This window comes from Stylophora pistillata, chromosome 6 (assembly GCF_964205215.1).
Source record: "Stylophora pistillata chromosome 6, jaStyPist1.2, whole genome shotgun sequence".
NCBI lineage: Eukaryota > Metazoa > Cnidaria > Anthozoa > Scleractinia > Pocilloporidae > Stylophora > Stylophora pistillata.
The window spans coordinates 3,950,393-3,977,232 of NC_142524.1; the positions used below are offsets into that span (position 1 = coordinate 3,950,393).

General features: G+C 39.4%; 4 protein-coding genes across 5 annotated transcripts in view; 1 reads left to right on the top strand and 3 right to left on the bottom strand.

Annotated features, from left to right (window-relative positions):
• The first annotated feature begins 1,663 nt into the window (after positions 1–1,663).
• Positions 1,664–10,631, top strand: LOC148727804 (lactadherin-like). The gene is made up of 8 exons (XM_088762475.1): positions 1,664–1,991; positions 2,092–2,429; positions 3,513–3,627; positions 5,107–5,435; positions 6,760–6,898; positions 7,362–7,699; positions 8,485–8,623; positions 9,638–10,631. The coding sequence occupies exons 1-8, from the start codon at positions 1,892–1,894 to the stop codon at positions 9,646–9,648; spliced, it is 1,509 nt and encodes a 502-aa protein (XP_088618601.1). The 5' UTR covers positions 1,664–1,891; the 3' UTR covers positions 9,649–10,631.
• LOC111337815 (striatin) overlaps positions 10,127–26,840 on the bottom strand; it is a 28,310-nt gene continuing 11,596 nt past the window's right edge. Inside the window, exons 8-18 of the mRNA XM_022944183.2 lie at positions 22,911–22,995; positions 22,481–22,785; positions 22,085–22,140; positions 21,725–21,841; positions 21,488–21,535; positions 20,764–20,885; positions 20,015–20,182; positions 18,469–18,612; positions 17,565–17,672; positions 13,446–13,532; positions 10,127–12,287 (exon numbers count right to left, since the gene is read on the bottom strand). Coding sequence (XP_022799918.2) covers positions 12,118–12,287; positions 13,446–13,532; positions 17,565–17,672; positions 18,469–18,612; positions 20,015–20,182; positions 20,764–20,885; positions 21,488–21,535; positions 21,725–21,841; positions 22,085–22,140; positions 22,481–22,785; positions 22,911–22,995 — 1,410 coding nt within the window. The 3' untranslated portion in view covers positions 10,127–12,117. The remainder of the gene's footprint in view (positions 12,288–13,445; positions 13,533–17,564; positions 17,673–18,468; positions 18,613–20,014; positions 20,183–20,763; positions 20,886–21,487; positions 21,536–21,724; positions 21,842–22,084; positions 22,141–22,480; positions 22,786–22,910; positions 22,996–26,840) is intronic.
• On the bottom strand, positions 15,414–17,554 carry LOC148727805 (histamine H2 receptor-like). Its single transcript, XM_088762477.1, has one exon. The coding sequence runs from the start codon at positions 16,744–16,746 to the stop codon at positions 15,754–15,756; it is 993 nt and encodes a 330-aa protein (XP_088618603.1). The 5' UTR covers positions 16,747–17,554; the 3' UTR covers positions 15,414–15,753.
• On the bottom strand, positions 23,503–26,835 carry LOC111336858 (uncharacterized). Of its 2 annotated transcripts, XM_088762472.1 has the most exons (2): positions 26,399–26,835; positions 23,629–25,404 (listed from the first exon to the last, which is right to left on the bottom strand). In XM_088762472.1, the coding sequence occupies exons 1-2, from the start codon at positions 26,448–26,450 to the stop codon at positions 23,783–23,785; spliced, it is 1,674 nt and encodes a 557-aa protein (XP_088618598.1). In that variant the 5' UTR covers positions 26,451–26,835; the 3' UTR covers positions 23,629–23,782. The 2 variants fall into 2 exon arrangements, with proteins under 2 accessions (XP_022798763.2, XP_088618598.1); XM_022943028.2 differs by lacking the exon at positions 26,399–26,835 and having other exon boundaries at positions 23,503–25,907.

Here is a 26,840-nt window from a genome sequence, read left to right on the forward strand (position 1 = left end):
GAAAATGTTGGAGTTCACAAATGTGGGTGAAATGCGTCGCATTAATTTGTTATTTACAGTCATGTTGGTGCAAAATCTTCCTGCAACACAGCAAAATCAGGATATAACCCAAGGTAATCATGCTATAAAGCGAACAGATAATGGTCTGTTCTACGCAAATTTTAAGGTTCACAAGTTTCACTATCTGCAATTATCTTCGCGAGCCTTTTCCTATGGAGTGCTTCAAGCCGACGAATGCGTGTTTCCTTGTGTTTCTCAACAAACCTGTTACTCGTTGAACATTGGGTTGTCTCCAAATCAGAATGGCAAATTTTTATGCGAACTTTTAAGTGGAGACAAGAATAGAAGCCCAACAAATTTGACGTCTTCGCAGCAGTTTGACCATTACAGCATTGTGGTAAACAATTTATCTTATAAAGGTTTAAATGCAGTAAATGGTTTGACTACACCTTCGAAGGTTTAAAATAGGTATATATTATGAAACTCAACCTCTCGCAAGTTTTAAAAAATTTGTGTTTGGTCCGTTTTATTTGTTTTTTTTGTACTTGTTGCGAAATATAATAATATAAAAATACGAGTAAAATTAATTCTAAACCTGAGTTAACAGCGTATTTACTCAAGGTGGACCAAGATCTGTTTCTCAATTAAATATTACAGAGAACAAAAATTTCTTTGACAGATTTTCAAATGAGAAAAATAATATTGAAATTGCAACACAATGATGAATTTCTTTGAAGATAGCTTGAGTCAAATTGCAGCTGATATGCTACTCTGAAACAATTTTACGGGTTGCCGCGTCAAATTCAAGAGAGAGCGCTACTTAATTGAGGGGGAAAAAAGCAAGATTTTTACAACGCTCGTTCAAGAAAAATTGTCACAGAGGCCAATAGGCCTGCACATTTTAGGCAAACAGAAAAAAATGCAAGATACCTTGAGTAACCAAATGGCGATTGGTTTAAGCTTGGTATCCGATTGGCTGTTTTCTAGAGTAATCAAAAGACGAACAAACACAAAACCAATGAAATCATCTTCTCTTAATTGAAAAATCCTCCACGGACGATTTTTAGACTTTTAAGATTCGACATGATATTTCTTGGCAGCATAAGATTTCCTGAATATTAGAATTCCCATGAATTTTACAGAGGAAAATAAAGTCGAGCAACAAACCAACATTTTACCGTGCCTCTCTTTCATCTGTGACGTCACTTAAAAAAGCGATTATTAGGGACCTTAAGAAACCACGACGGCGACGCCAAGAGAGACCTCGATTAAAAAACGAATATCTACTCATAGTTAGAATTTCAAAATGGCTGCAGGAGCCTATTGTCTCATACAGCGCCACAGCTCAACTTCAGCATGACGTATAAAGTAGCCGTTGAGTTCCAAATGGAAATTAAAATAATTTGCCGTCGCGGTTTCGGTTCGCAGACGACGCAAATTTTGGCGATTTCACGTTGTTGTTTTGCATAGGACGGCTAAGAGATGTACAAAGTTTCAAAACGCACGTGCTGAGCTATTGTTCTGCCAATTAGATCTCTTGGTTTTCCTCGTCCTCGTTGCCGTCGCCGTCGTGGTTTCTTAAGGTCCCTATTGAATCACCCGCAGACGTTGATTGACAGCTTGACCATTACCATGATATTACCGTGAGCAAAACAATCCAAAAAAAAGATGCCTTTGCAACCATGCTTCGAAGCTTCGTTCATGTAACATGATCCTTCAAAGAGAGATGAATATACAGCATAAAAAATGAACAACATCTTGTTTTAGCGGTGAGAAAACTGTTCACAGGAGTTTCAATGACTACTTTCAATTGTTGGCGCCAAGTTATCAATTATACGTCTTGTCTCTAACACACCTGCTTTTCAACTGCTGATGTGCGTGAATAACATATATGACCAAGGGCTACAATGGGTTGATTCTATTTGCAGTTTTCGGTCAATTTTGCACAAAATCTACGTCTAACACAGCAAGAAAACGACATTTAAGCAAAGGTAGTTATGTTTTAAAGCGAGCAGAAGATGCTGTGTCTTGCGAAAATGTTGAAGTTCACAAATGTAGGTGAAATGCATCGCATTAATTTGTTATTTACAGTCATGTTGGTGCAAAATCTTCCTGCAACACAGCAAAATCAGGATATAACCCAAGGTAATCATGCTATAAAGCGAACAGATAATGGTCTGTTCTACGCAAATTTTAAGGTTCACAAGTTTCACTATCTGCAATTATCTTCGCGAGCCTTTTCCTATGGAGTGCTTCAAGCCGACGAATGCGCGTTTTCTTGTGTTTCTCAACAAACCTGTTACTCGTTGAACATTGGGTTGTCTCCAAATCAGAATGGCAAATTTTTATGCGAACTTTTAAGTGGAGACATGTATAGAAGCCCAAAAAATTTGACGTCTTCGAAGCAGTTTGACCATTACAGCATTGAGGTAAACAATTTATCTTGTAAAGGTTTAAAATAGGTATATATTATGAAACTCAACCTCTCGCAAGTTTTAAAAAATTTGTGTTTGGCCCGTTTTATTAGTATTTTTTGTACTTTTTGCGAAATAAAATAAGATAAAAATACGAGTAAAATTAATTCTAAACCTGAGTTAACAGCGTATTTACTCAAGGTGGACCGGGATCTGTTTCTCAATTAAATATTACAGAGAAAAAAAATTTCTTTGACACATTTTCAAATGAGAAAAATAATATTGAAATTGCAGCACAATCATAAATTTCTTTGAAGATAGCTTGAGTCAAATAAATCAATTTAGTTTTGTTGCTTGGAAACCATCGTCAGACCAATTCAATCTTTTAGATGAGTTTGAGTTGAAACGGTAAGATTTCAGATCATGTTTGAAATTATTTTCAGATTACGTTTCAACACATATGTTGTAGTTCAATTTTAGACTTGGTTCAAATTTTTGTTCTCGGTCATGTTAATATATGATAATATATGATAATATATACAATCCATTTACTCTAATGTGATAATGAGTCTGAAACAAAGGAAAACAAAATTTGAACCAAGGATAAAATTGAACTACAACATAGACGTTCAAGAATAAGATTGCACTAACGTGCAGCGTTTTTTCTATCTCAGTACGGGTGCAGGGAAAAATTAAATGAGTTGAAAAAACAACTCTCATTTTTGGATTTCTTACGAAAAAACTGACTAATAAAAATTCCTAATTTATTTTTTCTCGATCGTTAGCTATCCTTATCCCCCTTTGGCTTGCAATTGCTTCTTTAGAATGTGATTTCATGCTCCGTTACTTTCTTAATAATGAATTCGATTTGTTCAGGAAAATCCTAATTTGCATTCGACACACTATTGTTTACAAAATTAATTTCGTGCCAGACCTCGTCGGTTGATCCCTGTGTTTGAAAACAATTTGACTTTCTTCAAGAAGCCTGAACGCCTATGTAAATACAGGTCATGCTGAAGCTTATTTTAATTACTCTGTTGTTTTAATCCATAACTAGAAAGATTTTGAGTTTTACCCTTGCTTTTCTTTTGATTGCAGTCGCCCTGCTCGAATGATCCATGCAAAAATAACGGAACTTGTATCCCGAATTACAAAGAAAATACGTATAGTTGTATTTGCACCCCTGGCTATAGGGGTCGTTATTGCAGCAAAGGTGAGCAAAAAAACATAGATAGATGGGCAAATAATAATAATGGTAATAATAGAAAAAATAATTATAATACTAATAGTAATAATAATTTTTTAATAATAATTTTATTCACTCTAATCATCAAAAATATTTACAAACAAATTAAGATAAAATCCTTAAAAATCGAAAAATACATGAAAATGTCGACTAACAAAAGATCTAAAAATCCAAATGGTGCACGTTTCGATTACTAGTTGAACTTTAAGAAAGTAGAGAAAAAAATCATAATATTAATAATGATAACAGTTCTAATCACTGTTTTTTAAAAACGGTAAAAGGAAAACGCTATGTTTAAGTTATAAGTTATGAAGGCAGGTCCAATTCAGCTAAGACTGGTTTAAATGGAAGCTTGTGTACTAACCCACCCATCGCGCCCAAGGGAAGGACATCATCCATCACACAGTAATCTCGTGCGTGGGAAATTAACGTCTCAAACCCCTAACCCTGCAGGAGACGGGACCTCCATTTATTCGTCCCTATCCGTGAAGACTACAATATCTAACCATTTCTTGATGTTATTAGAAAGGCAGCAAATTCTTCTCAATTATTTTTAGACCTTGCGTGTTGGTCCGGCATGGGCTGGAGCCCTCGACCTCCCGCACAAGTCTAGTGCTCTATCCATTGAGCTAACTTAAAAAAATCAAAGGATTTCAATAAACCATATTGTAAAGTAGATAAAGAAATTAGTATTTTAATACACTTTTCAAGAAAGAAAACATGATAATGTGGCATTCACCCTCTTGTTTTCGTTCGAAACATGATTTAACCAAATTTCTACATTCAATGAAGACCTTGAGTTTTTCTCAATCTTTGAAGAGTGTAAAAGATTCTGCAATAACAGCAAAAACTAGTCTTGTAAAAGTTAACATACATGCACTTTTAGGTCAAATTATAATAAAAAAAAAACTGTTATGAAACTAATCTAATCGTTTCCTATGTCCAGTTGGATCTGATGTCATATGTAAACGGGCAATAGTTCGTCATTTTCTTGTCTGAGTGAATGGAACTTACTTTCAAAACACCAGAGAGTAAGAACCTTCCTTGATGGTCGAAAAAATTTCAGTTTAACACAAAGCTGGTCATGGCCTTTGGCAACGAGAACGAGAGTGGCCTTAATCAGCTCAAATATTTCAAATGGCCACCCTGAGAAACACAGTCACATAGAATGTAAATAATGAAACTTTTGTTTCTAAGGTTCGCCCTGATACAAACAAGGAAGTAAGGGCGATATTCCCCGCGAATATAGGCTCGCGTAATTTCGTTCAACAAAAACCAGCTCGTTTACTTTTTAGTGCTAATATTACATGTGAGTTCTGTTATTTTTTTCCTACGCAATTAAATTTTGTGAGAGAATTAGGCATCCTGCCCGAAGCCATTTTCATGCTAAATTAAACGGATTCAAACTGTTTTCACCGTGTAATTTCTATTCACTTTCCTTATTAGTCTGTTCAGCGCCTTTGGGAATGGAAGACTACCGAATTACATCTGCGCAGATCTCGGCTTCGTCCCAGTATGACGGGAATCATGCTCCAAACCAAGGGAGACTGCACTTCAAAGAAATCTCCGGGTCGCATGCTGGCAGTTGGGTCGCGGGCAGGAATAACGTGCATCAGTGGTTTCAAGTTGATCTAACAATTGAGACAACCGTTACATTTCTAGCAACACAAGGACGAAATATGTATGAACAGTGGGTAACCAAGTATAAGCTGCAGTACAGTAATAATGAAAGCACTTTCCAGGTGTTTAAGCAAGACGGGGACAGCTCCGACAAGGTTAGACCGCTAGCGTTTGAGCGAAAAGAGCGACATTGTTTATGTTCTTGTTGGCGTAGCTAAATAAAACGAACGGAAGTACTTTGTCTCGGCTGAGTTTTATTTGCTAAAAAATCATCAACGATTCACCAATTCTGCCATGTTTTGACCAAGGAAAAGCCGTTTATCTGAGTAGAGGTGTAAACTAACAATAGACAATCTGGTCAATCTCAATCAATTTCTAGAGGATACCATTAGTCAGTCAGCGAGAGGGTAAATGCGACAAAAAGGAATTAGCTTTAGAAGTCAACTAGCTCATTATTGAATTACCCTTGGCCTCATTTTCAAAACGAGGCCTGGTGCTCAACCATTCTTGTGAAAATGAGTTTAATTTGCATGTGAATGAAAACTTATTATCATATGAAAGGAAGAGCAGCAGGACTCGTTTTGAAAATGAGGCCAAGGGTAATTCGGAAATGGGCTATTGTTCGGCCTAGCCACAAGTTTCCGATGAATCTCAAAAAAGTTGCCGATAAAAGTGCCTAAAAGTTGCCAAAAAGTTGCCGAAAATTTGCCAAAATTTTTCGGCTTTTCGTACCGTTTTTGGGTGTTATAGATTAAAAATTCGCACATTGCTTCTTATCAAAACTTTCTTTGTCAAACTCCAATGATAATATCAGAGGTTCTTTCCATTTCACTTGATCAACAAATAGTCACTGTAATTGTCCGCCATCTTGAAAAACGTGTAACGTGATACCGCTAACCTCCTGATAAGGCATTCCAAAAATCAACCAATGGGGGAGGAGCTAATTATTGTATTTTAGAATAAATTGAATAAATGTCTATCGAAAACTGACCAAGGTGGCTCAAAACCTTAAGAAAGTGGCTTCAAAGAACCTCAAAAAGCTCAAAGTTGGCGAAAATTCTAAAAGTTGCTAAAATTCTAAAAAGTTGCCGAAAATCTCAAAGGTTGCCGAAAGTTACCGAGCAACTTGTGGCTAAGCCTAGCTTTTATGGTAACTTCTCCTGGAGGGAACAGGATGGGGGACCAAATCCCTCCGATCATTTAGCGAAATTAAATGCGGAGACTAGTGAACGAACAAGACGTGCACCTTTTCCTTCGACGGGATCAAGGCTTTTCGTGGGCTCGTGATCTTCGCCCTGGCTTTACATTTCGAGTTTTTCAATCAAAAGTTAAACCGTTTGTTTTTTCCTAGTAATATTTATGATTGAGTTATTTCTTTATCAAAGCTAACAGGCATATTCGAAACACAAAATAACTTTAAGATAGAATAGAATAGAAACTCTTTTCAGAATTCTTCACCATTGTATTTCCTATCATTAGGTTTTTGTTGGAAACAGTGACCGAGATACAGTTGTGAAAAACCCTGTTATCTCACCCATCAAAGCTCGATATTTCCGATTGATACCCACAGAATGGCACAACCACATCTCCATGAGGATTGAATTGTACGGCTGTTTGGGTAGGCCAGCTTTCTGTGTTCATTTGCAATTTATAGACGCATTTTCAATTGCGAGCTAGTACTGAAATGGGCTGTTCGCGGGTAGGCTGAATGTAGAGTTGGCGGCCATGTCACTGAAGGGGAGCGAAATGGCGATAGCTTGTCGAGACTAACCAGTAAATGTGTGTATCTCTGTCGAAAGGCGCCGGAAATAGGCTGAGGTCTGCTTCAAGAATCACGGTCACATGCTGTGTCTAGCAGTGGGTCACCAGATTTCTGTGCGGTGTAATTTCTGCTTTCCAGCGCTTTGCTGCATTCTTGCCAATGAGTGTAGCAAAAAGCTTCCTGCGCCTGATTTCTAATTCCCAAAATGGCCACCATGCGGTTTCTCTATTTCCCTGAAAGAAAAAAGAAATGAAAAGCAAAGAAAAGTAACCACAATTCCCAATCAGCTTACTTACGTGTTACCTTCTTAACCCTCCAGAGAACATGCGAGCTCTTGGCATGGAAAGTGGTACCATCACTGATTCACAACTTACCGCTTCTTCGATTTGGGATGTTTACCACAGCCCTGCGCGGGCACGCCTCCATACAAAGGACCTTGGACTTTCGAAAGGGATTGGTGCCTGGTCATCTTTGACGAATGATTTAAACCAATGGCTACAGGTTGACCTTGGTAAAATCACCAGTGTGATCTACATTGCAACACAAGGGAGAAATAGTTACTCGATATCACAGTGGGTGAAGAAATATAAGCTACAATTCAGCAATGATGGAGTTTCATTTCTGTTTTATCAGAGACAAGGAGATTCCTCTGACGTGGTAAGTTTTCATATTGACATACAAGTTTTAGGGCAGTTATGGGAAGCACCCACTGATTCAAGGGTTCAGGAGACACGGGTTCAGAATTTTGGCAATCCCTTGCTTTGAAGCAAAGAGAGAGAGAAAGAGGCGTGAGGAGAAGAGGTTGGGACGAGACAGATAGCTAACTTGGTGTTTCTCGAGGCAGCCCATTCGCCTTGAAACATCGACTAAGCGGTGTTACCCCACGCTAACAAGACTACCATGAAAACTCTAATAGAAGTAGACTGCCTAAAATTTCAAATATTGCACACTTGTGGGATGCGGCTTTGGTGACAAAATGATTGTAAAGAAATTAAAAAATGGACATGTTAAAGCCACAGAAAACGCATTAAAATGTCATCGTCAAAGGCTGGAACGCCAGGTGTGCTCTACCAAAAAGGAATTGATGCAATAATTAGCCCACCAAGTTAGCCACCATGCCGATGATTGAGGACAGCTGTTTCACTCGTATTAAGCCTCATCAGCACGGCAAAGCTGACAGGATGGCTTAAGGTTCCCATGGACTGAAAAAGACGTAAAGAAGACCTAAGGTCGTCGTAACTATCGCAATAAGCTTCAGAGTGCACCTTTTGTCATTTCCTGGTCTTTACTCTTCGTCTTAACTCAAACCTCTCTTTGTCCTTCCTTTCAAACAATGCAGTGACTTATCAGTTGAGTAATGAGTCCATTAATAGGCTCCTTGTTAAGTTTATTTCTTTTGAGATCGTTTTTTTTTTCCCCTATGAAACTGTGTTGACACTTAGGTTTTCGAGGGAAATATCGACCGAGACACCGTTGTCTATCATCTATTGGATCCACCAATCACAGCGCGATTCTTACGGGTAAAACCAACTGAATGGCAAGGCCACATTTCCATGAGGCTGGAGTTATATACTTCCCCAGGTATATCATACTGTATAATTACTTTCTTTGCATTATATGTTAGATTATTCGTGATATCTTTAAAAGATGTTTCATCATCAGCGTGATTTGCCAGGTTTAGCTTGATCTGCGGCCGAAAAAATTTAGTTCAGAGAAAAGAGTGCGAAACAAAAGAGAGATTGGCATCCGTCCCTCCCCTCCCTTACCCTCCACCACACCACCCCTATCATTTCTTTCTTTGCAACCATTCTAGCAAAGTAGCGCCGTGCTAGCAAATGAAAACGCCCCTCCCCCCCAAAAAAACTAACTGTTTGCTGTGGCTTTATGATTCAAAGCAACAATCTTATTAATAATTTTCACACAACTTTACAGCTCTGTTGCTTAATTGTAGAACATCGAAGCGCGAAAACCGAAGGTTCGTGCATGTATCACGCGAAGGCGAACATCTTTTTAAAAAAATTTTTAAGGCAAGGTCTTGGTTTCCATTACCTAGTGATAAAGTTATCATCCAACCAGCATTGTCACGTCGCCAAGGTGCTTGTGGGTAATTAAGACGAGGCAATTCGATAGGTCGACCTAAGTGTCTTGAAGAGATATTAGTTGGCGCAGTCTATCTTGAAATCGATCCCAATTAAGAGCACCTCTTGACGTGGCTACCATTTTAATTCCGTTTCGTTATTATCATTTCCGGTTGTTTCGTTACGTAATATCACGTGAGTTATTCCCACGTGCTTTTAGATTTTGAAGTCGCTTGTTACGTATGTTGTAGTCCTGGTATGGGTCGCTGTATTCCCAATCAGGGTAAAACAGTTCTTTAGTGTGCTTAAGGCACGTTTTTTAATAAAATGAGCCGCAAAGGTAACACTTAATAAGGCAGACTTTCGCGCATTCCTGAATGACCTCTCGTCTGGGGTTGGGACAAAGAGCCAACTCAATAAAGCGGTCGGAATGCCGGCGCGCGTAACGTCTTTTATCTTTAAGATGTTTGAACGAAGTTGCAATTCTAAATCAAACCTGCACTTTTCATCTTTTCAGAAAAAACCTGACTCTCGGGCTCTGTGGTTCAAAGCATGGTGCTGCAACGATATTTCAAGAGGACGCGCCGAGTCAAATCTTCTGTAACTGTTCACCAAGAATTTAATGAACGCACGAACGCCTTCTCCCTTAAAGGCGGCTGGATGTTCAACAACTAGCGGTACTTTTCTGAGATTTCGATTCAGACTGTATTCTCCTGCTCGCTCTGTTGGCAGGAGAATACAGAACTTGTAGTTACTACAACACATCTTTCCGGGACAATGTTCAGTTGACTGATTTAGCAGAAAAAGTTGTCTACTCTTAAAAAGAACATTACAAGCGTGCTGACTTATCCTTAACACGGTTACAACTCATTTATTACAAAATGAAAGTATAAAGCGAAACATGAAATAAAAAAGCCGGTTCCGGTCTGGTCAGTACATGTAGGAAATCAATGATACAAGGACTTTTTAAATGGGTTAATAACAGTTAATCAAGTAGTCTTCCAAAGAAGGCCAAATTATATTTATTGTCCCATACGAATCAGAACATCTCTCGCGTTAACCTTACTTAGATAAGTCTATACAAGCAATGATTGAAATCAAAAATTACTGTACAATTTCTTGCCCAAAAAATATCCTTGAGCTAATACATATACAGTCGTATACTAACATGGGAAGCTAGCCCCGAGGCTTCGATCTAATACAAAGTTTTCTGAGTCGAACTGTGTCGGCTAAAAAGCAAGCACAATCGCGTGGAAGTCTTGTGAGTGATTGTAAAAGACAATAAGAAAAGACAAAGAGAGGCAAAACCAAAAAACATTGCAGAAAAGTCTATAGGGAAATGTTTATCAAGGGCAACTCCCTCTCCACCCCAATCGTCTTCTTTCCCGAACCACAAGAAGCTTGGAAACACTGAAATATTCTGTTAGTCGAGAAAAGTTAATATTAATTTGCGGATTATAAATTATTCCTATGACAGAAAACACATTAGGAATAAGAGCCCATAAGGAAAAGAGAATGAAAAGAAATGGAAAAGATCGAGTGAGATCGCAGACTGCAAATTTTGGAAATAGTTGACTGGCGCGTTTAAAAGTACACAGCTTTTTGCTAACAACTCGCTGAAATACTACAACAATAAGTGTTTTCCAATAATTGTAGATAGGAAATTAGGTGTTCTTTTTAGAATTCTATGGATGGTCTAGACTGTCACTGCAATTAAAAGTTGCGCAGTAAAAAAAATGAAAAGGGTTGTATTTTTTTCCAATTTAGATTCAAACATGTAATGGAGGCTTTGCTCTCTTCTATTTAGGACGAAAATAAATTCAGGCACAATGTAGTCTCAGAGAACAAAAGCCCAAAATGCTGTAGCTGATGCTTTCAACTCCCGCGCTTGCGTGACACCAACGTCACCTAATGTAAGGAACTAAGCAGAGAAAATGATGACAAGTAGCAGAACCAAGAGTCACAACATCGTTCTTTTCAGTTCAGAGGATCTAGTGATTTTGAACTGCACCAAAAAGAAATAAACTACTAAGCTAAAAAGGTCGAAAGGGATACTAACCGCTGAGGTGTAAGGTTAAAATCATATTACCAATCAGTCGAGCTACATACATCTCCGATAAAACGACAGGCGGTAGAGAACTTTCACCTAAGCTTTTCAAAAGTATACAATTCAACAAAGAAAGAGAAAGACGGATATCAATTTAAATAAGACAATAGTGCTACCGAGTAGTTATCCATCAATCGATAACTGCTCGTGAGTGTTCGCACATCAACTGGTTGATGTTAGTGGGTATCCGTCTACCAATCAATACGAGTTTGCTCCTTCTCACTGAATTGAAGATACAACAATGTTCTCACTCAAATGTGACAAACTACCGGTACTCTCCGAGTTCGCCTGCACTCTTGATCCAAATATATCGAGAAGACGTCCATGAAAATGATAACTGGAGATTGACTTCGATTCATAAAATGAGCAGGAAACAAAGCGAAAAGCCAAATGAAAAACCGACGATAATTCGGCGTTTTCCCACGGTTGTATAGAGAGAAGCACTCTGAAAATGTATATCAGAACAAAAATATATCAAACCATGTCGTTACTACATTGTTACCGTGATAGCTCCGTCCTGTTTTGAAGCAGGGTGAAGGTGAATTGGTCGACAAGCGCCAGTTTACTTTTGTACAAGATAGCCACCTCAACTGTAGCTTCCCGAGCATTGAGTTCGTCATATAAGGAGAAGAATCGTTTAAAAATTTTTACATTTTACTCCAAGACATTCGCAACCTTATTTTAGGCCTTTTGCATGGCGTTACAGCAGAGATGCATGTGATGTAACTGGCGTGACTTCATCATACAATCGTCTCAGAGTCGGCATTGTGTCAAAGGAAACAATTTTAGTAACACCACGCAGCGCTTCAGAGTTCTGTTAGACAAACCCATTATGACACCAGCTTCGTACAATTCATGATCGCGCAGATGTTGTCGTGACAACTTCAACGTCACACAAACACCTTAGCTAATCCATCCGCGCCCGCGCTAGCAATGTACGGTCGATTGGGATGAAAAGCAACGTCGTATATCGCTTCATCAAATTTCTTCCGATGTGAGGTTATTTCTTGGACGCAGGTTTTACTGTCCAGGTTCCACAGACGAATGGAACAGTCATGACCTACACGAAAAAAAAAAAAAACAAAGGTAATTTTATCGCGTTTTCCGGGAAACGCACAATACATGTGCGTCATTGACCAAGTGTGTGGTCCAGACGGCTGGATATTGGTCGAATGAACGAACCTAATATCCATCCTTATTATCCAACTGCACTTCGTAGAGTACAAATAACGCCATGTACGAGTACAAATATCACGCAGTATTTGTACTCTAGAGTACCGGTTAAACAGGTTTTCTCGCATCGCGCAAGCGAAGAGTTGATATATAGTTTCGAAAAAAAAAAAAAAAAAAAAAAATGGGGGACAATTTGAATCATATTTCCGACGACGAAGAGTTAGAATGGCTGGCAAATATACATCCAAGTTTATCAGATGAATCGAACGAAGAAAAACAGCTAGACGACCTGGAAATTTCTTCATTCATTGAAGAAACAGCAACACGACAACGCGCTAAATCCGTTCCGCTTCGCATACTTCTGTCACGCAATCCCCGTAAATAAATATCCCCGAAGTTCGTCCGCACTGAAATAACAGTTTGGCGTGTTGAATAATAAATAACTTATCAGACGTTTTGTTGTGTAGCATCGCTGAGTATTTTTACTCATTATTTTTATTTTGACTCGCCCCAACGGGCTCGTCAAAATAGGTCACAACTCGCAAAAATACGCATCGATACTACACAACAAAACGTCTAATAAGATATATGTATCGAAAAAACAAGCTTGGCCAATAAAGGATTTCATAAACAGCGAAAGGTTTTCGCCTTAATGAGAGTCAAAAATACCTGTTTATTTCAAGAAAACAGAACTATCAACTCACGACTGATAAACCGCCGTGATAGTCTACTGAAAAGCTGATATTTTGTGCAGCACCTCTTCGTTGAAGCAAGCGTCGAAGACCCCCCAAAAAATTTACCAAGACGCCAGAGGCATTAGCGTCAAAAATCGTTACCGGAAAAAAAATCCGAGCTCGGTTAACGATATCTCGCCCACCGGACTATCCCCTACTCAAATTGTACTTTTTCCTGCCAAGGAAAAGTGACTAGGAAAAAAAAAAAAAAACCAGCACGGTTAACTAGGCTCATCTGAAGAGGCCCTCAGATGTAAATTGGATACGGGACTGGGGAAGACAGACACAAAACATCAGATTGTTTTTCTTACTTCCTGATAAGAGGTACAAGCCATTCGGGTCCACGGCTAGGCTGGTCACCGCATCAAGGTGAGCTACCATGGTGTGAATTTGTTTACCTAAACCAAATGACAAACAAACATCACACAACTGTAAATACAACCGCATGCTCAGTACTACTTGCAAAAACAGTTTCCTTTACTTTAAGCAAAGTCCAAAATGGACGACTGGACAATGCATTCATAGATAATTCTGCGCCGCAAAATCGAAGAAAAACTGATATGCGCTACTTTATCATTCGAGACAAAAACACACGGAAAGAAACAAAAACTACGAACAGACACCATAATAAACATCAATCCATCCTAAAAATTGATCTCCAGGTTCAGAGACGGTAATTTTTGTTTTGCAGTTTTTTTCTTTTTTCTTTTTCTTTTTTTTTTTCTGGGAGCGTAAATGGTCACTGCCATGCAAATTAAAACACAAGTTATTAATGAAGATGGAATAACACAAAAAAAGACATCGATTGAAAAACATTAATTCTGATCAATTTAGGTCAATTTTTCTACTAAAAATAACATCTATTCACCGGAAATTTAAGAACCGTTTGTACTCATGAATTTGAATGAGCGACTTGAACGGGAGAATCTTTCGCTCGAGGTCGTGACGAAAGGACCGAGCGAAGCGAAATCCGTGTGTTAGGACTGAGGACCCATCAGAATACTCTCGTCCAGCCCGACCAAACTCAATATTTTATCAACGGAGGTCTTATTTTAAAATTGTTGAAATTATCTTAGAGCCAAAAAAGGGCGCGATTTCATACATAAGAGTGCGCGATGAAAAACTACAAAAAGGTTGTTACGCCGCAAAAATGTAATCATCGCTGCAAAATGTAATACTGACGCAAAATGTATTAACAATCGTCGCAAAATGTAATACTTACGCAAAATGTAATAACATCAACGCAAAATGTAATAAATCACTCAACGCAAAATGTAATAAATCACTCAACGCAAAATATAATAACTTTTCAACGCGAAATGTACTAACTTTTGTGACGCATTATGTAATGACGCAAAATGTAATAACTTCTTTTAAGGATAATTGAGAAACACAGAATGTGATACAAGTGGGTAGGGGAAGTCAAAGTACTGGGTGAGAGATCTACGGCAAACTGCGCAAGTAATGTGCATTCAGGCAGATTCTCGATGAATTTGGATGGCCATGTTGTTTTGTTTGCTGGGAGACTTTGTAATGATTAACAAACCTAGCTCCACCGATTAAAAGCGAGTTTCGCTTATTTCCTGAACGAAGTTATTGTGCATCACTATGCAGTTTGTTCCGGGATGAAAAAAGAGGACCAAGCTAACGTTGAAACTAAAACAAACAGTCTTATACAAACGATAAAATAACATCCATTTATCATGTTACTAAGTGTAAGCACAATCGCAACTTTCACTCCTTGGCTCTTATTACTGATTCTTATTATTCACTTGTAAATAGTTCAAAAAACTTAGGTCCATAAAACATTATTTTTCTGATCTCATTCAAGAGCTATGGCATTTTGCGTCATTACATAGTGCATTAGAAAAGCTATTACATTTCGCTTTGAAAAGATATTACATTTTGCGTTGAGTGATTTATTACATTTTGGGTTAGTATTACATTTTGCACCGATTGTTATTACATTTTCCGTCAGTATTACATTTTGCGGCGATTAATGCATTTTCCAGCGTAACAAAGGTTCTAAAATTTTTCCTTCCGCAATTCACCAAAAAGCGCGACTTTTTTCTCATTCCAGTTTTCTATTAAGTTTACGTCCACAAAAAGAGTTCTGGAGCCGGACGGCTTCTTCCGAACCAGCTTACGTCAGCCCGTCCGCCTCTACACACGTCAGCTTTTATTATGGTTTTCCTTTGGATTGCATGAGGGTGGTCGTACAGTTCAAGCGATAAAACACGCAATTTGGTTTACAAGGGACAGAATATCTGCACTAAAAAGAAAACTCCAAAACTTTTATTGACTCGACTGCTTACGTCCGCTAGCGAAGAATAACACATGCAGTATCAGCTGATGCAAACCAACTAGCATTTAATATTAAATAAAGAAGCGGAACCGACTAAGAAAAAATTCTGACGAAGAGCACGAGTTTATTGAGTGTTATTTTCAGTATGAGTATTTCTGTTTTGCAGCATTTTCAAAGAAAGAAAAATAATAGGTTTTAATAAAATGTTCACCCCCGTTGCATTTTTTTCCAAGAAAGTTACCAAACTATCGCTGAATAATAAAGACAACATTTCGCTTGACGTTATCGAATGGCTTCAAAATATTATGCGCTCGTTAATAAGTTTCATTCTCTTTCACGTTCTGAGGTTCAACAAGACACACTGGGCGATTTCTTTTCGGTGCGAAGAGTTCTCGGACGACTTGTTTGAATCGACAAGTACGCAACGAGTAAACGATCGGACCACAAGCGCTGGTTAGATAAGAACAGAAAAAGGCGAAGAATTCCAACCAAGGAAGTCCAATACCCCTTCTCACGCAAATACCGTGCGCCATTGCAGGCACGAAGCAAACGAGGTATGTCCCAACGACGATAGCAATGTTCCAAGTGGTTTGAAGTTCTTTTTTCCGGAGGAGCATCAGCATTTGTTTGCCTTGGGAAGTGCATTCATCTCCTCCAGTTAAGGCTTCGATACGCATTCGACTTGCCCTAACAGACCGCCAAATAAGACCTCCTAAAACGGTTATCACTAACGAAGGGGCGCCTAACAAAGCCAAGGCAACTTTCCAACCCTCAGTTTTATATAAAATTCGACGATACTCTATCAGGGTCAATCCCTCATATTGGGATAGGGCATTGTCGCGATGAAACCCTAAGAATGTTATCAACAAGGTACCCGTGACCCAAATAAGAGCGACTCCGCGGTAGGCTTTCTTTTTAGTTTTCCAAGAGTGGTATCGAAACTTAAAGGCAATAGCGCCGTATCGATCAGCCATTAGGGCCACGAGCGTCAAAACGTTTAAGTATATCATGTAGTTATGCAGCGAAGAAAACGCAAAACTGACCCACTTTCCTTTGAAAACATCCAGTCTGAAAATGTAGAAGCCCGCAAAAAGCGGCATGTTGATCAGAGAATTGAACAAATCGATCACCGAGAGGTTTACGATCAGAGCGTTCGGCACGGTGCGTAAGTGTTTGAAGTGGTAAACCAGGTAGCAAACTAAACTATTTCCAGTAACAGCAAACAAGAAGATTATTGCCAGGAGAACGAACTGAGTTAAGGAAGTCGCCGTGAATTTTTCCTCCGCGTAGTCCGTTCCGTTTGTCATGATTCGTCCGACGAGAAGCGACAAGTTTGAAAAGATAAAATTTATAACGTCTAAAGGGATAAAAAAAAAAATCGTGACTGTTGAATAGAGAGGGAGGAAGAAGAGCTTCGGTTGCGGTCACCAGTATCTCGAAATTCTTCTCCAAAACTACAAGTAACTAGTCCCCCTTCGAAACACGTTTCAGAGGAAAGTCTCCAAATGGTGCTTTCAAGTGTCCTAAAATATTCACGAATAGAATCTGAATGCAATCAAGGCCTTTTCAACTCTAGACAAGGCAAAGCCAAAAACAAAAAGAAACATTAAGAATCTATGCTACCTTGGCAGTCGACATGTTACCCTAAAAAGCTAGACGTGTTCTACTTTTCCGATTCCGAAGAAATAATGCTATTCTTAAACTTTTGTCTTCAAAAACGCTTTTTGTTTCTTTCAAGATAGAGAAAGAAGAAATTCTTTGTTAAAAGGCTTCCTTTTCAAACATGGCCTTTGAATAATGTGAAATTATATTCTCTAACAAAGAAATATTCACAAGAAAATGTTTTCGCTTGAAAAAGGTTCCTTTTCAAAACGTTTTGGCCGTTCTCGAGTAAAAAGGTTCCTTTCCGAAATGTTTTCGCCGTATAATTCACACTAATACGACTCCAAAAGCAAAGTCTTTGAATAGCCCTACATAATGGGAAGGCTTCTCTACAAGAGAAAGGCAGATGAAAACATCTTCAGAATAAAAATTTTAATGTGCCATTGTGAAGATTGCAGCTGCTGAGGCTGTCAATCAGTCAAAACAGCCAATACCGAAACAGTTTGCCGTATTATTTACTTACCTGTGTTGTTGTCAAAGAAGCGTATATGTCGGTCTTCGTGGGCTGTGACTGTGAGGGGGAGGGTGGGGTGGCTAACTACTTTGTTAATTTGTGTTGAAGGTGAATTATCTATGGAAAGAAAGACAGAACAATGAGGCATACAACGGGTACCTCAAAAGGTAACTATTGTGTGTGACAAATGAGTGGCTTCGTCTATGTCGAACCTAACCAAGTGCGAGTTATAAAAAGTTCACGATCCAAATTAATTCCTATTAAGGAATGTGTGTCTTGGATCTTGAGTGCCACCCAAAAAAACAAACAAATAAAAATCAAGACGGATCGGAAAATCAAGTGAAAATTATTTCAGTTTCTCTACTCAAGTTAATCAGAGACGAATTCAATGCGCAATCAACTACACTTTGAACAAAACACTGAGATGGAACCAGTGCCCAAAGGACACCGGTACAACTAAACTACAGACCCACACGTTGAAAGCGATCAAAGGAAACATGACCATGTTCTCTTGAAGGAAATATTTGCCACGTTTTGTGTCCCGTAAAAGAATTGGGCCATAATAATCTTGTGAGATAAATCCAATATTTGATCAGTGACGGATTATTGATAATAAACTGTAATCAGGGCAATGCATAAGGAGACACATATGTCACGAGCGACGCTAGAGAACATAGGCATATTCATTTGCAATGAAGAGGATTGTTACTCGCTTCTCTGTGTCTGGTTGCCCAACAACACGAATCAATCATATCTCATTACATAACAGCATAAATCTCAACACAACTAACTTGTGAAATAGATTAGATTTTTGACTTTGAGATTTTGGGCGACGAAGAAATTGTATGAAATTAGAGGCTACTAGGAAATGAGTGCCTTCAATGAAATGGGCGTTGTTTCGCAGCATACTCACTGTATGTTTTTGCGCTGTCGAGTGAAACAACTGGTGCTGCTGTCTCCAAATCATAAATAATACATTGAGCAGATGAATAAGACGCTACCATCTGTGATGTCTCAGTGCGGATGAAGTCAACTGATGTGGGAACGCCACAGCCTTCTGTGAAGAAAAATTCATGAACACTCAGACGCGAGTTTCCCAGCCTATCGCTAAGGGTTACAATAACAAGATGGCGGCGAGAGGGGATGAACATTTCTTCAGCTTAATACTACGATCATCAGTTGAGTGAGGCGGGATAAAAATTTGGTGACGGGGTTTTGACCATAAAATTTCGGTGTTGTCACGGACAACCTTCCTTGTTTTCGATGGTAACCGAATCTCAAGAGTCGCGTTGCCAACCGTCAAACGATAAAGCCCGCCAGAAGAAGTCAAACGACATGTTGCCACAGGAAACGAAGCCAGTTGCCCGTGAAAACATCACGAATTTAACGTTAGAACGTGCTCACCATACTCCCTCAACTGGAAATCGTTGTAAAAGTAAGAGTATAGCGTGCTAGCAAACTTGCTGTATTCTATCTAGACTATTGCAAGTATTGGAGTGATTAATAAGTGAATTTGAGTATACGAGAATCATATATATGCACAGCGGTTTAAAGACGTGTATGAGAGCGATCCTCGAAATAACGAACACAACTTAAGTAGTACAGGGCTCGAAAAATATTTGAATTACACCTTGCCCGTTGGGCAAATAACCCTTAGGTTTTGCTTTCCCGGGGCACTTCCCTGCTTGCCCAAGTTTTCAAACTAATTAATAATTCATGAACAGAGATTTAGTTGGATTTCACCCGGATTTTAGCATCAAAGGGCTAGCTTCGTTTTCGCGGTAGAAATATGCGACTTCTCAGTTGTCACGTACAATTTCTACAGTTTTAATTAATATATCGCGGTTGGGTTAAGTTTTGTACAGAGAAACCGAAACATTCTCGTGGGAAATTGCTACAATTAAGAAATAAACACAGCGTTTTCGTTCCCAACGCGGCTATTTTTATCCTGGAAAGAAATTGGATCGGGGAAGATTTTGATCACGTGCTAGGCAACCACTTCTGCGTCGTGAGCGCGCGTCACGCAATCAACAAAACAACGCTATTAAGTTGTAATTTACGTCAAGCTTCATCTAAACACTTGATTACCCTTGGGCCTAAAGCTTACCTTTTCTTCTCAAAATCGTTATCAAAGATTTAGTCGGCGAACGTCTTGCCCGCTGGGTCCTTGCCCGTCGGGTAAGTAAAGAGAGAAAGTTACTTGCCCGAAGGGAAAATCTACTTGTCCCGGACGACAGGACGGGGGTATTTTCGAGCCCTGTAGTTGTGAAAATAAGGCCTTATTTTCACTAATACTTTAAGTAGTGTTCATTACCGCGAGGATCGCTTTCATACATGTTGGAGCAATTTTTGACAAACTCAACTTATAAAAACGTCGCAGGGGGGGGGGGGGGAGGGGGATGGTCTAGATACAAGCATCAGCGCTTGAGATTTTAGGATTGACTCTGAATTTATTGTACCTTGTTCAGGAATGTAGCTATTCAGTAAAGGTGACTTTAACGTGGGACTCCAGAGCCGACATGTTCCATCTGCCGAAGCAGAGAGTAACTGTAGCGAGCCCGTCTGAACTGCCAAATCCCACACTGCATCTGTGTGAGCTACCAGCATGCCGCTGAAATTATCCGAATCTGAGTAGGAATAATAAAAAGGTTGATTTAAGATGCTTGTTAAACATTTGTTACGATAGTTAGGCAAACGAAAACCTGATATCTTTCCAGAGCTGTCAATAACAAGCGTTTGCAGGCCAAAACTTCCGGCTAAGCTGCCATCTGCAGCCAACTAATTTTACAATGAGTTCTAGGGAGAAATCATACAATTATGGAAATACTATCGAGAAAATTTGTACAGTAGCCATTTCCAAGCTTTTCAGTAGAAATGAATGCTTAATTTATCGGTTTCCAGGTTCAGTAATGTGAATCGACTCCACGTTAAAAATTTGCACGCAGATTGGAGAGAGCATCGAGGAACACCTAGTAAATTTAAACCGAATACTTCCTAGCCTTGCTTGCAATCTGACGAAACAATATGACCGCCTTTCCATCTTACTGACAACGCAGACAAACTGGCTAAAGCGCGGCAAAATGCTAATGACCAACTCACGATTGATTTTACCTTGCATCTGATAGGTGGAGAGAGCGGCGCGAATTTTCTTGAGCAATCACCTCCGAATAATCAGTTTAAAATTACTCTTACAATTTTAGAAACTTACTGTAAGGGCCGTAAGGGTCGATGTCGAGAGACGGGATACTCCAACAGATGATGGTTGAATCAGCGCTGCCGCTGAAACACATCTCACTTGTGGAGTTTATCACAACTGAGAGCACAGGAGCGCTGAAAAAGAAAACCAGACAACGATTGATCGTTTATTACTGACAATATCGCTGGAGTACACCATACCTAAGGCCTATCTCTCCCAGATGTTACCAAGAACAGGTTTCTCCCTACCAAATCAATAGAGGTTTGCACAGCAGCCATGTTGGATGGCAGGAACAATAGATTATTTTACCCCTGGGAAAAAATTTCTTTCTTATGCAAAATATTTTCATTGTTCCTGCCATCCAACATGGCTGCTGTGCAAAACCTCTTTGCACTCGCAAGCGGACACGTTAGGAGAATAGTCCATTTTACAGTTGTGTGCTTGGTTGCCAAGCCTTTGAATGGGAGTGAGGCCAGGGTTGATCTTGTTATGATACAAACCTTGCTGCCTTTCAAATGTAAATCACTTTGTTATCATGCAAAGTAGACACAGGTCTCTATCACAACAAGGTCACCTTCAGCCTCACTCTGAATCAAAGGCTTGGCAACTAAGCACACAACTGTAAAATGGCCTATCGAGACATTGTTTGATTTAAAATCAAATTCTCAGAACTGACTTTCAAAGAAATGCATGGCAAACCGGAAGAAGAATTAATGATTCTATCAACAGAACCGACCTGTGACCCCTGAACGTATAAATTGGTTCTACATCTAACACATTGCTCCTGTAAAAAAAAAACAAATAATAACATGAATAAAACTGTTGTCCAACAACCAGCCATAATGGTCCTATATCACTACTTTTCCTTTTAGTTTTTATTCTTGTCAATTGTGAACGCCAAAGATTGACTTGTCAAGGTCTGCTTCTGTCTGTGGTTTCTTATTACTGATGTTACGAGTAGAACTACACTTACTTTTTCTGAGGAACAGTTTTCTGAAGATTCCATAATTTAAGTGAATGATCTTCTGAGGCTGTGATAAGAGCTGACTCAGTCGGATGAAAGTACAAGGACCTGATGCTATCAAAGTGACTACAAAATAAACAGACAAAAACAGAGTAAATCATTTACTGTGCTAAAGTATGGACAGTCCAAGAAGTGACCAAGAGGAGAAGAACAACAAAAACTAAAAACAAATCAGAACAAAAAAAGTGTCTCAAGTCATTTTCACTTTGATTGAAGTTAGTCATAGGTTGTTTCCAACTTCCCCCCTCCCCACAGCCAATTTAAAAAATCATTTTCCTAGGAGCAAAAAAACCCAACAAATAGAAATACCTTCTTAATGCGAACTTTGGGCTCCATGTTTTCCTGAACTCTTCCTTTGTGTTTGGCTAAATATAAAAAAACATATTTGTACCATTATGATATTGGAAACCAAAGATAACTTGAAGAAATGCATGTCATTTGTTGTCTAGAGATGGTGAATTTTAACAAAAAATTCAATAATAATAACAATGATAGTAATAACGGTAAACAGTAATAATCATGATACAGACCCAGCTTTGTGTTTTTCTAAATGATGTTGCCAATGCATGGTCTTGACAGTATATGTGTAATGGCTTCTCTAAATCGTTTTGTTTTCTATGTAGCTCCTTCTCAGCAATTTAAGGTGTGACAAAACCTTGAATTTTGAGCCAAACATCCATTGACACAGGTGTGTTATTCACTCACCTCATATGAGAGAGCTTCTGCCTCATTAGTGACAGTTAAACTTGCCAATTCACCAAGACCCAGAGCACTCTCAAATGGTTCGTCTGCAGTGGCCATGGGTGCGGTCACCGCAGGCTTCCCCACTGCACTTGAATTCCCAGGTAGAGAAACGCTTGCAATAGGTGGGATCTCAGATGTGGCACGAGTTCCACTCAGTCTGACTGGTGGAGGGACATTAATAATAGCAGGTGAAGGTGCTGGCTGGGGCATTTCATCCTCTCCCTCCAGGTTTGCCAGCATGGCTTGTAATGCTGACCTTGGTGGTCCTGCAGAAACAATGGAATAAAAATTTGATACAAACTAAAAAAAAAAAGCATCTATTATCAACAGGCAATATGATGATTATACATGTTTCAATAATAAATAATGTCTAAAGAACTTTTTTACTTACTCTTTTGACTCTTTTTGGTCTTTCTTTCTTTCTTATACTGTTCTTTCAACTTGGCCAGCAAGTTAGAATCAACACCCCACTCATTCTAGAATGCAAGAGAAAACCAGCTACTGTAAATACCATAGTAAAGCACATTCGAAAGAGCACTTAAAAAAAAAAAAAATGCAGAAATACAATGAGAAGCTTTCACCACTTAGACTTCTTGTGTGACAATTCATGAAAATATAGTACATCTTTTAAAATATTTCATCTTCTCTATCTTGTGAATAACTGCAATACAGTTGTGGTAGGCTAGTGTTTGTGCCAATGACTTGTTTATGGGCAACATGACTTCAGGTCAGTGAACACTTCTTAAAGGAAAAATGCACACTTTTTGATAGAAGTATAGTAATTAAGGAGTAATTTTTAACTGCGTAAAATAGACCACACATGACAGCATCTAAATGTACCAACAAAAAGATCCTCATTGACTTCAAGGCTCGACACTCACTTTTTAACTTACTAGTCAAGTAGCTAGTGATAACTTAGATGTTACATCAATTTCAGTTATTTTGCTAGCCAAACTGGCGAATGGAAATTGAAAACCACTTGCGAAGACTGTATTCCTACTAGTCTGTGGCTAGTTGGTTACTGTTAGTGTCGAGCCCTGAACTTGTAGACAGAGTCTTGAATTAACAGTTAACTGTAAGAAACTCAGTAAGTTTGCCAATTTTTAAGAAGTGTCCTTTTTCTGCTTTTTATAATTAAAAAAAAACCAGGAAAGATTTATTACTCGACGTTTCGGGGTCATCGTGACTCCATTATCAAGAGACTAGTTTAAAAACATGCAAATAAGGAAAGGTACAAGAATAGCATAAATTAGACTGAACGGCTTAAACAAACACCTTGGCGCGGATGGAATCCGTTTGCACGTTCAGTGTTGGCTTACGCATGCGAATATACAACATTTCATTAACAAGGCAATCAAATTTGCCGTTACATTTCGTGATGACGTTGAATTGCTCGATCAAGCGTTCAGGCATTTCACTATTGTGCTGGAGGTGGTAGTGTTTGTAGATAGAAGATGATTTCCTTGTGTGCCCTTCTACGCGCTCGTGTAAGTGACCACGAGTATAGCCCACATACCCTGCATCACACAGGTTACATTTAAATTCATAAACGACACATTGTTGGTTAACAATAGGGGGCTTAATTTCGTGTTGCTTAAGCTGTTGATCGAGCTTAGGGCTAACGAACACTGGTTGGACAGTCACGCTTAACTTCGAGCTTAGACTGTTCAGTTGTTGTTTAACATGATTAGCTGACGACTGGTCCTTGAAGGGTAACACTAATCTCACAGTCTCCGATGGTACGTCTGGTGATGGACAGGGTTCTGCAGATGAAATCCTTCTCTCAACGAACCGCTTGATTGTAGTTTCAACCAGTGGCTTTGGGTATTTCAAGTTATGAAAAACCCCTCTAAGGCGGTCACATTCCTCGGAGAAGAAAGACCAGTTAGAAGATAATCGATAAGCGCGATCCACCATGGTGTTAACTAGGCTGCGCTTGTACTTAATGTCAACATGACTCTGGAAATGCAGAAGGAGACCCGTGTTGGTTCTTTTGATGTAGACCTTACTCTCAATCTTTGGTGCACGGTTAAGCAGTTCAATTCCTAGAAAGGGAAGGGTTCCTTCCCGTTCGACTTCCATGGTAAACTGGAGGGAGGGATGGGTAGAGTTAAGGGTGTCTAGAAACTGGCCAGCGGTCACCCTATCAGGCATTACGGTCAGGGTGTCATCGACGTACCTCCGGTAATAGCGCGGAAGTTGACCGTGTCGTTCGAGGTTTTCCTCAATCGAGCACATGAAGACGTTAGCCAGCAACGGTCCAAGGGGAGAACCCATAGCGACTCCATCTGTCTGCTCATATAAAGCACCGTCAAACTGGAAAAGCTGGTTTTTCGTAGCTGCTCGGAGGAGGTCGATTAGGTCCGCTTTAGAGATGTTCAAGCTGTGCGTCTCGTTGAACCAATCCTGGGCAAAGGCTTTTTCAGCTAAGATCTGTATTGTTTCCTCCAATGGTACATTTGTAAACAATGAGATGACGTCATAGGAAACTAAAATTTCACCGTTCCTGATCTCGAAGCCTCGTACTTCATCAGCAAAGCGGAATGTGTCTGTCACTGTATATTGGTTGCACGACAGGGGTTTCAATTTGTCGTCAAGCCATTTCGCTAGCGAGTAATTGTAGGTGTTAGTAGCAGAGAGTATTGGCCGCACGGCCAACTGTTCTTTATGTGTCTTCGGCAAGCCATACAAGTGTGCGAGTCTGGACCCTTTCGGGCGGAGAGCGTCAGCAATGGATTTCGGTAGAATCTTTCGAACGAGAGTTTCCAACTCCCTTTCTTTCTGAAGGAGAGGGTGGTAATACTTAGGAGGTCGTCCTCTGGTTCTAGGTCTCTCCGAGTCGACGAATCGGAATTTGCTGGTATCGTTTATTGACGCTTCGGATAGTAGGCGAAGATATTCTGATTTATCCATAACAACAAAACCAGACCCTTTATCCGGTTTTGTGACAACGATGTCATCGCGTTTTTTCAGATCTTCAATAGCTTGCAAGAGGGCTTTAGGAGGTTTTGGGCTACTCTTATTAATATACTCTAGCGCAACAGATCGTAAGGATGCGGCTGCTAGTTCGCGTAAATTCTCGTTTGGTAGATGCCGTTCAAGGTTCCAATATGCTTTCTCGAAGCTTGCCTTGATCTCAACTGGAGACACTCTTTGTGGGATCGCAAATTTCAGGCCACGACAGAGAACCAATTTTTGGAAGAACGATAGTTGGTAAGAGGAAATATTCAGGATGTGTTCGTCGACGTCAGTTTCTCTGTAGAGAAGCCTTGAGATCTTTCGAGTGTGAGTGTTCGTAACTTCAAGTTGAAGTTTATTCCGAAGCATAGTGATGGTTCGTAAGATGCACATATAGCGGAATAGTGAACAGGTCTGGCGGATTTCATCATAGATGCCATTGATTTCCTCACGAAGTACCATACTCTCATGGATTCTTACTCTGAGCTCCTCCGCGATCACGTTCTTTGTAAAGGAAGCAGATGATTTCTTCCACTTAGAACGCCTATCTTTGTCGATCTTGGCGAAAGTAGGTGTGAGTTCGAAGCTCTGGCGATCTAAGCTCGAAGTTAAGCGTGACTGTCCAACCAGTGTTCGTTAGCCCTAAGCTCGATCAACAGCTTAAGCAACACGAAATTAAGCCCCCTATTGTTAACCAACAATGTGTCGTTTATGAATTTAAATGTAACCTGTGTGATGCAGGGTATGTGGGCTATACTCGTGGTCACTTACACGAGCGCGTAGAAGGGCACACAAGGAAATCATCTTCTATCTACAAACACTACCACCTCCAGCACAATAGTGAAATGCCTGAACGCTTGATCGAGCAATTCAACGTCATCACGAAATGTAACGGCAAATTTGATTGCCTTGTTAATGAAATGTTGTATATTCGCATGCGTAAGCCAACACTGAACGTGCAAACGGATTCCATCCGCGCCAAGGTGTTTGTTTAAGCCGTTCAGTCTAATTTATGCTATTCTTGTACCTTTCCTTATTTGCATGTTTTTAAACTAGTCTCTTGATAATGGAGTCACGATGACCCCGAAACGTCGAGTAATAAATCTTTCCTGGTTTTTTCTATGCCTTTGCTTTAGCAAATCCCTGCTGATCAAGTGTTTTATAATTAAGTATTTTTTTAAATTAATTTTTGCAGTGTATATGTTGTAATCATTTTTATATTTCGATTTTAGCTCAAATTTCTATATTTTAATTGTATTTTTATATAATACACATCTAGTATTTAGGACCTCTAAGTAAACCACTATTGTGATGGAGCTTCCTAATAAAAGATTGTTATTATTATTATTTGCAAAGCTAAAAG

Excerpts from the sequence above, each read along its gene's own strand:
- LOC148727804 (XM_088762475.1), top strand. The coding sequence starts at position 1,892 with ATGACCAAGGGCTACAATGGGTTGATTCTATTTGCAGTTTTCGGTCAA. Across the intron at positions 2,430-3,512 it reads TTGACCATTACAGCATTGAG|TCGCCCTGCTCGAATGATCC; the intron begins GTAAACAATTTA and ends TTTTGATTGCAG. Across the intron at positions 5,436-6,759 it reads ACGGGGACAGCTCCGACAAG|GTTTTTGTTGGAAACAGTGA; the intron begins GTTAGACCGCTA and ends TCCTATCATTAG.
- LOC148727805 (XM_088762477.1), bottom strand. The coding sequence starts at position 16,746 with ATGACAAACGGAACGGACTACGCGGAGGAAAAATTCACGGCGACTTCC.
- LOC111336858 (XM_022943028.2), bottom strand. The coding sequence starts at position 25,870 with ATGTGCATCTTACGAACCATCACTATGCTTCGGAATAAACTTCAACTT.